We start from the raw sequence: 9,296 nt of genomic DNA, 5'->3' as shown, positions 1-9,296 counted from the left end.
CTATTTCTCAGAATTGGAGTGGGCCCCCGTCACAAGTCACACAGCCAAACTTCCTCATTTTGCAAACGAGAAAAACTGAGGGCCAAAAAAGTTGAAGCCATTTTTTTCCAAGGTCACACAAAAAGCAGAGTGTAGGACACTGGCTGGTAGCAGATTTAAACAGCCTCATTTCTGAGTTGAAGGCGTTTTTCGTTGTGTTAGCTGGAGAGGAAACCCGGAGGGAAAATCCTCAGATTCCAGAAAAGAAGTGTTACTTTGACAAAACAAAAATTTTTTTTCTAATGTTTTATAACTGTTGGGATAACAGCCTGTTATATAACAGCATTTTTAAAAATGAAAAATTTTATCAACCAAAAATTATAAGTTTTTTTAGGGAAAACAATTCTGAAAAGAAACAGCTGCCTGAGGAGAGGGATCTATCTGGGAAGGGAGGTCTCCACAACCTACAAGGAGCGTTTCAGAACTTTTTTCTGCCACTGATGAATTTTCCGGTCTTCATCAATCAGAGCAAAAAAAGCAAAAAATTATTTTAAACTTTAAACAAAACAACACACTGGCCCCAAACTGATAGAAGAGTATCATCTCAGAATCTGTTAGCAAAAGATAACTAGTATTTCCAAACAAGTACATAATCCAGATTAAACATTACTGTAATTTTTTTAACCCCCAAAATGACATGGCTTCAGAAATGACTTGCTGAGAAATCTGTGTTTACATTAGGGAGAGTGGGGGGTGAGCGGGGAAATCCCTTACAAGAAGTTGAAAAGATGTTAAGTGGTAAATACCAAAATGCCCAGCAAGCATGTAAGCAGCTCTCATCCCAGCATGAATATGTGCAGCTCAGCATTTTAAAATTTACTTTTAGCTTTTCTAGCAGTTAGAATTAACCCTGCGTTTACTTCCACTCCCTCTGTGAGAGGTCAGCCCTTAACCTACAGACTGGAAGTGCTGTCGTGGTCCTCTTGGATCCCCCAGCAGATAATCCCTTCACCCTACAGCCTACCCCAGGGGGCCACCTTGAGAACAGATGCCTCCTGGACTTCCTTACTATCTGGGGGTCTCAGGGGCAATGCCCAGACAAATGCTACGAGTCAGTCCACTTGGCCGCAGTTATACATAGAATTGGACAAAGCCTGTTGGGAGACGAAACAATACAAATAAATGCCACACTAAAGGCGCATCCAGACCAGAGGTTCTCCAGGACCTGGCGCATCAGGGTGACACCAGAGAGGCTGCTTCAGAAGGTGGTACCCAGCACTTGTGCTTGTAAAAGATTCTCAGGTGATTCCAAAGTGCATCCCTTACTGACAGGCACTAATCTAGATGCTCTAAAGAACCAGTTACATTTTTTCTTTTAATTTCAGCCCTTAGCAAGTTAAAATGAAAAATGAAACAAGCAACCCCAAACCAAAAATTCTTCCAGATTAGGCTCATCTTCATACTTTACTGGCTAGTCAACTTATTGACAGACTGGGTGAATAACAGTCAAACATAAGAAAGGTGAGCATTTAATGAACATTTGTATAATACTTTACAATATTTTCTCATGTATTAATGATCTCATGTAGTTCTCACAGCAACTCTATTGAGGTAGCTTGTTATTCTCATATTAAAGATGAAGAAGACAAGTCTCAGAGACATGAAAGAATGGCCTGGAAGGGCCCTATGATGTCAGTATTTCTATTATCATGTTACATTAACTTTTTGCTATTTATATTGATTTGTGTCTTTGAGGTGTTTCTTCAAACGCATGGTGTATCAGTTGCTGCAGACATTTGTTTCCAAGGGGGAAAAAAAAAATCCACATCAAAAATCCATGTCTTGGTGAGCTGAAAATTCACAGTATTGGTCCTCTTAAAACCAGGGTGGGCCACGTAAACTTCCAGCATTCTTCATGCTGCGATTTCTATGCTCTTTCGCTCAATGAAAGAACCTGAAGAATAAGAACAAAACAAAAGCCAAGAGAATAAAGGAAGGTTAACAGACTTGTTTCATGAATATCAATTCTAAAATAAAACCACCCTGTCCTGTGGTTGTGTGAATGTTACATATAGCGAAGTGAAATGCTTCCTAAATGATCGGGTGCTGGTTGGCTGGAAAACCAAAAGAAGCAAGTCAGTGGTCAGCTTATTAAACATGAAAGTAAACTTATATGGTGGGGACAGCAGGGACAACTTATTAAAGTGCAACAGAGACACCCGGATTTTTGTAACAGTGAAACATTCAGTCGAGGTTTTCCTTTTTACCTGTCAATTGCCATTTCATTTATCTTGAGAGGCTGCTCCGGCATAACTCAGAGGCAGATTCAGCCCAACGACTGGCCCTACAAAGCTTAGCCAAGATGTGATGTAGTTGACGTTCCTGGGAAACAAGCGAAAATACAGACAATTGTGTGTTTCTGTTGTAACTTGGACAAATGGTAGAAAATCAGTTACCAAAAATAAAAGAAATGAGTCTTTCTTCTAAGATGCGTGCCCACCACTTAGAATCCCAGCATTTCCAAATGTCAGTCAGCCCTGTTGCTTGACAAGGGCTCAAGCTCCAAAAAAAATGTGAGGGTCACTCATTAAGGTAGTTGGAGGCTTTGGGACTCCTGAGTTCCCCTAAAGATTCCAATTTTATGCTTAAAATTTATAGCATTGGCTAAGGTAATAGAGTGCAGTGATTAAGAGTAGGGCTGTAAGGCAAAACGGTTGGTTTTCCAATTTTCAAATCCCAGTTCCACCCCTTAACTAGCTGTGTGACCTTGGCCGAATCATTTAACCCCTCTGTGCTTTAAGCTTCCTCTTCTGTAAACTGGGTAAAATAATAGAACTTAGCTCATAGGGGCATTATAAAAATCCAATGCATTAATGTGTTTAAAATAGAAATAGCACCTAGCACACAGTAAAAATCAATAAATGTTAGCCATTGTTATTATTACAAAGAATATTTCTTTTTTAGCGTAGCTTTCAGAGTCACATAAAAAGATTTACACTTTTAAAATAAGAGTAAAAGCCAATGTATCTTGATGGTGTTTCGTACCTATTGATTTTCCGAGAATTCTTTAGCACAGGAGTCATGAATTCACTTGTCTTGCAGGGATGAAGTACAAAAAAGGGCTGCCCGAGTATTGGATGCTCCTGTAAGAATCAGAATTGGTTCAGGATTGCCAGTGTGAGTTATAATACTTTCAAAAAGTTAAAATGCATAATCTGGTTTGCTCCTTTAAAATAAAGGTTTGTTTTAAGTTCCAAGTTATTAAATTAAGATACAGATAGAGTGCAGTTTTGAAATATAATTCATAATCCAAACATGAGAAGAGATTGCTAAGAAGGAGTTACGCATTGGTAAAATAGTATAGTCAATCACAGGAGGGCACATGACTTTGTTTACACAATACAAGCTGTAGATAAATTTTATCAGTTCCCTCTAACTCTTTGTCAGCTAGTGTTTCCCTCTGGTCTTTACTTATTCTTCAGTTTTTCCTCAAGGATGTCTGTGAAGCCTACTAGTAGCCTGACCATCTGAACAATGTCATTTTATTTGTTTCTTTGTTAGTGGTAAGGGGACCAAAATCATTTGCACTTTCTTTTACATAAATTTTGTCAACATGTTAATTGTTTCAGGCCTAACTGCATTCCGTGCCAACGGGCACATGTTCAGTGGGTAGAATGGGGGGTGGGGGTGGGGTGAGGAGGAGAATGTCTTGTATTATTTAAGTTGTTTTGTCGGTCTGTCCCTCTCTCTGAGTTTCTCCGTTTCTCTCCTTCTGTCTCTCCCAAGCTTATAGGGCTGTTTCTATAAGTTAAAAGCCCATATGTTGGAACACCGCTGCCTTTGTAACAGAATGACTGGATATAAGATAGAGGTCAGACTGCTGCCAGGTTACGGATGTGGACATCATTTGGCAAGCCAAGGTGAGCCTTAGAAGGTTTCAGTGGAGTGCGTGATCTATGCACAAATTCTACCAATACGAAAACAATGATTGATGATAAATTTATTGAGTATTTACACTGTGTATTAACCATTATGCCAGAGGCTGCAAATTCAAATACTGCTATGGTATGAATGTTTGCATCCTCCAAAATTCATATGTTGAAATCCTCATGTCCAGTGTGATGGTAAGAGGTGAAGCCTCTGGGAGGTGATTACATCATGAAGGTGGAGCCCTCAGGAATGAGACTAAAGACCTTATAAAAAAGGCTCCATGCAGTATGTGGTATTTGTCTTTCTCTAACTTATTTCACTTAGTATAATGCCCTCTAGGTCCATCCATGTTATTGCAAATGGCAATATTTCATTCTTTTTATGGCCAAGTAATATTCCATTACACACACACACACACACACACACACACGCACACGCACACACCATCTTCTTTATTCATTCATCTATCGATGGACATCTAGGTTGCTTACCTATCTGGGCTATTGTAAAATTGTAAATAAGGCTGAAATGAACATAGGAGTATGAATTCATGAATATGTGGAATCTAAAACAACAAAACATATGAACAAACAAAACAAAACAGAAACAGATTCATAGACACAGAGAACAAAGTGGTGGTTGCCATAGGGGAGGAGAGTGGAGGGGATGGATGAAAAAGGTGAAGGGGAATAAGAGGTACAAACTTTCAGTTATAAAATAAATAAGTCATGGGAATGTAATGTGCAGGCCAGGGAAAATAGGCAATAATAGCATAATAACTTCGTATGGTGACAGGTGTTACTAGACTTACTGTGGTGATCACATCATAAGGTATCTCAGTGTCAAATCACTAGGCTGTACATCTGAAACGAATATAACTGTGTATGGCAACTATACTTCAATAAACAATAAATTAAAAACAAAAATAAAAAAGAGGCTCCCAGGAGTGAGCTTGCCCCATTGCCCCGTGTGAGGACACAGTGAGATGTCTGTGACCCAGGAGAGGGCCCTCGCGAAAAAGGGCTGGTACCCTGATGTCAGGTTTCCAGCCCCCAGAACTGTGAGAAATCAGTGTCTACTGTTTATAAAGTACCTAATCTATAGTATTTTGTTATGGCAGCCAAAAGAGACTAAAACAAGTATCTGCAAAGATCACGCAGGTGACCTGAATGAGAGAGGCCAGGTAAACACACCAGCAGGTGGCAGGGACCGTGGGGAAAGGGAGCGAGCCCGCTGGGGCTGTGCCTGCTGCTCTGCTCCAGCTAACTGTGACATGTGGGAGTGCAGGTGCAGTGTGCCGGGTCTTCTGATGTGTCAAAATAACCTAGAAATCCAGGTTTTAATGTAAAACCTCCTAAATTTAAATGTCAGCACATTTTTTTTTTAAACATAGCGTGGGCCAAATAAAACAAGCCTATAGGATGAATTTGGTCTAGTGGCTGCCTAGCTTCTTCTCCTCTTCTCAGCCAGTCCCAGGAGAACTCAGAGCTACTCATGGGAAGAATCATGTGTGGTTTTCTCTGCTACCTCCATCTGCCTACCCCCAAACATGCATGCCTGCACGTGCACACACCCACTCACAAGAAATGGGAGGACAGCTCCTCTTGTGCTGGAGACATGGGTGTGGAGGTTTGGGGTTTTATGTGTGGTGAGGGCTGGGTTATCCACTGGGTGTGGGCTGGTGTATGTCTGCCCAGGTGCCACCTCCAGATGTCTCTACCCAGTGGCCTGGTTCTTACAGCAGAGTCTGAGCTCCTCTCTCCTGCTCTCTCCCTATCACTCCTTCCCATCCCTAACCAGACCACAGGGTCACAGCCCAGATGCGCTATTCCTATAGGTACTCCTCTGGGTCAACTTGATTCTGACTTCCCTTACCTGCCTTACACTAATATTTATTAATTCGATGCATATCTGTTAATCATCTCTTATGTGTCTCCTGGGCATAGTTCTGGATATAGTTATAGAGGTCACAGTATCTCAAAGATAAAGTCCCCGATCCCTGGAACTTACATTCCAGGGCAAGAGACAGCTCATAAACACACCAAACAAAGAAAGACACAAGATAGTCTACATAGGAATGAAATAAAACAGGGTAACGTGATTCTGGAGAGGTTGTGGTGATGTTTAGGTTTGGTGAAGGAAAGGCCTTCCGGAAGAAGTGATCTTTAAACATAGTTCAGAATGACAAGAACAAACCTCTCATGCAGAGAGTGGGAGGCAGAAGACTGAAAAGGGAAAAGTGAGCATAGGAAATGCTAAAACATTTTAGGATTATCCTGGACTAAAATAATTACTGTTTGGAGGGTTGGGATTTAGAAAGCCAAATTTAGTCTAAAATTTTTGTTTTACTACTTTAGTAGTAACCAATGGAAAGAATAAAGAGCTGTAATCACATCTTATTGATGAGAAGACATGTTATCTTCTTTAACAAAATGCAACCTAGACCTCCAAGGATGGCATTAGATGGAAACACCCCTCATGGGGAGTGTCAGCTCAACCAGGCAGTCTCTACTTCTCTCCAGGACTCACTCCTCCCTTGGCATCCCTTGCAGATCACCATGGCCACTTTCAAACCCATGGGGAAACTCCTCCAGCTTTAAACACCTGAGCCCAAGCCCGTAGCTGAGGTAGAAGGGACTGTTCAAACAAGACTGTACTAAAAGCCTGGGAAAACTGAAAGGATAACAAACACACAAAGCAATAGGACTCTTGAAGAGCCAGATGTTACAATACTGGGGCTCCCAGGCCCATTTGAGTCATGTGGGACACTAGGAAAAGACCTTGGCTGGGTCTTCCCTTCCTGGTCTACATGGTGGATGGAAGCACTCACAACCACCCAAGAGTGTCCTCCAAGAATCTTAACCTGTCACAGTTCAGTTTCCTTGAGGACTTGGTGACTCTCATGAGGAATGGCTTCATCATAGAGTCATGCACGACCTTGCTTCTTCCTTACAGTCCTCTGACCTAACCTTTACAAGACCTCAAAGAAAAACCATATTGAAGTAGAACATACATCCAAGAGATACATGCACACTCACAGTTCGGAGGGCCTTTTTCTAGGCAGATATACAGCTCTGCTCATTTGATGCTGTTGAGTAAAGAATTGGACTTTACATCTGCAAGTCATCTTCTGTTCAGTCTACGAAGTCTGACAATTAAGTTTGCAAACTTGTTGTGATGATGTTGCTAACCTTTTTTTAATATCAGAGGGATTATTCATTATGAATTTGTACCAACTGGACAAACAGTTAACCAAATTTGCTATTTGGAAGTGCTAAAGAGGCTGCGTGAAAAAGTTAAGACAACCTGAACTTTTCGTCAACAATTCATGGCTCTTGCATCACAACAATGTACCAGCTCACATGGCACTGTCTGTGAGGGAGTTTTTAGCCAGTAAACAAATAACTGTATTGGAACACCCTCACTACTCACCTGATCTGGCCCCCAGTGACTTCTTTCTTTATCTGAAGATAAAGGAAATATTGAAAGGAAGACATTTTGATGACATTCAGGACATCAAGGGTCATACGATGATGGCCATTCCAGAAAAAGAGTTCCAAAATTACTTTGAAGGGTGGACTAGGTGCTGGCATCAGTGCACAGCTTCCCAAGGGGAGTACTTCAGCAATGATGTATGTAGAGCTTTTTCTAGGATGAGTTCACTAACTTAATTGTCTGACCTCGTATACAGCAAGAACAGGCATGGGCTCTGCAGTTAAGACTATTCAGAGTGAAGTCCTGCTCCAGTTCTTAGTAGCTGTGAACTTTTGGGCAAACTACTTGACCACTTTATATCTCTTTTTCCTTATATGACACTTGGAATGAATGATAGCATCTACTCATAGACTGATTGTGATTTTCAATGAGAAAATGCCAGAAAAGTGTTGAAAACAGTGCCTGACACATAATAAGCAGTTAGTTGGGTATTATTATTCAACCCACTGAATCTAAATAGACAAGGGTAATAGCACGCCAACATCCAGAATAAGGTCTATGGTTCCCTATAATAAAGCCCAATTTCAATATCTAAAAAGAGAAAGCTCATATAAAGTTATGTAGCATGGTTAAAAATATCACTGACTAATGTCTAAATGTTTAAAAACATTTGACAGCTTATTATAACAAAAGGCAAAAAAGGTCTTAGTAAGGAGTCTAGGTATATATGTATATGAAAATTAGAACTATCAATATATTAGGATTCAGAAAAAATTAATGGAAAATAATTTAAATTAAAAACTCAGGCACTTGAAAAACACTTCAGTAATCTACAACATTTTAATATTCACTTTTCCTCAAACAATAGTTATATTAGTCATAAAAGCATTAATATTTAAGGGTATGCTCTAATAAAATAAAATGCATGGTAATGCTCATGTGAAACACCTTTTTTAAAAAATAAATAAATAAATAATAGAGACTTTCAAGCCTTAAAAGTTTTTTTAGAACAGCTTGGACATTTCTTCGATGCAGGTTTGGCTTCCTGTAAAAAAAAAAAAAAACTTAAAAATTTTTATCCTTTACTATGTTGAGAATTCATGTCTCTAATTAGACATACTATATTAAAATAAATGACTGTCTGTAAAATTCAAAAGTTTAAATTGGATTTTAAAATAAAAATCATATTACTTTCAAAGATGCTTTTGATTTTAAAGGGCCAAGCTATGCTATGTTGATCAGCTTAAAATAGGGATTATTTTGTGTAATCTAAGACATAGTTGTATAATCTTTTAAAAAAAAGTTTTATACATAGATAACAATAGGAGTAGACTTCCAGCTGTAGCAGAATGTAGAGGTCAGCAAATCTTCTCCTTGAAAAAAAAATAATAAAACTGAAAAAAAAAAACCTGCCAAAATAGCAACTACTTCTGGGCTATAAAGATCAACCAAAGGCAAATAAAAAATTTGAGAAGTGTTTAATTCATGAAAAGCTGCTAGAACTTCAAGTTAGACACAAAGAGAGTCTGCAGCCTTCTGGACTAGAATACTCCCATAATCTCAACCACCTCTACCCATCCAATCAATGGGTAAGTTTTACCAGAGGGGAGCTGTCCTTGAGAAGCAGTGGCTGTGCTTCCAGTGGGGCTGACTTCATTTCCAGCAGAGAGTGAAAACTACTGCCCAGTGGTGTTGGCAATAAAAATACCAAAATTAGTACTAAATGAAAAGGAAAAACTGTAGCTCTGCTAGGCAGATGTTGTAATTCCAGCTGAAACAAGCAGCAAACCAATCAGAAATTTAATGAGAAGGTCCTGGAGACAAGACAGTTGTAGAAGGGCTATCTAAGTTCTCCAGCACCCCTGGCTGATGGGGAGCTACACACATGTGCAGGGGAGACACAAGAAGACCTGACACAAAGTAAAAGCTGGTGCCCACTTGAACTCTGCAGA

The 9,296-nt window shown here is 39.7% G+C and overlaps 1 protein-coding gene across 7 annotated transcripts in view; it reads right to left on the bottom strand.

Moving 5' to 3' along the window:
- Positions 1 to 1,492: 1,492 nt before the first annotated feature.
- The window catches only part of ATG10 (autophagy related 10), a 338,768-nt gene continuing 330,964 nt past the window's right edge, over positions 1,493 to 9,296 (bottom strand). For all 7 annotated transcript variants that reach the window (XM_019652568.1, XM_019652570.1, XM_019652569.1 and 4 more), the window contains 3 exons: positions 3,025 to 3,122; positions 2,247 to 2,361; positions 1,493 to 1,933 (listed from right to left, as the gene is read on the bottom strand). In XM_019652568.1, the coding sequence (XP_019508113.1) occupies positions 2,262 to 2,361; positions 3,025 to 3,122 (198 nt within the window). In that variant the 3' untranslated portion in view covers positions 1,493 to 1,933; positions 2,247 to 2,261. The remainder of the gene's footprint in view (positions 1,934 to 2,246; positions 2,362 to 3,024; positions 3,123 to 9,296) is intronic.

The sequence above is a fragment of the Hipposideros armiger genome, unplaced genomic scaffold (assembly GCF_001890085.2).
Source record: "Hipposideros armiger isolate ML-2016 unplaced genomic scaffold, ASM189008v1 scaffold_182, whole genome shotgun sequence".
In the NCBI taxonomy this organism is placed as follows: domain Eukaryota; kingdom Metazoa; phylum Chordata; class Mammalia; order Chiroptera; family Hipposideridae; genus Hipposideros; species Hipposideros armiger.
The sequence above is the reverse complement of the archived record's forward strand: the minus strand, read 5'-3'. Positions and strand labels throughout refer to the sequence as shown.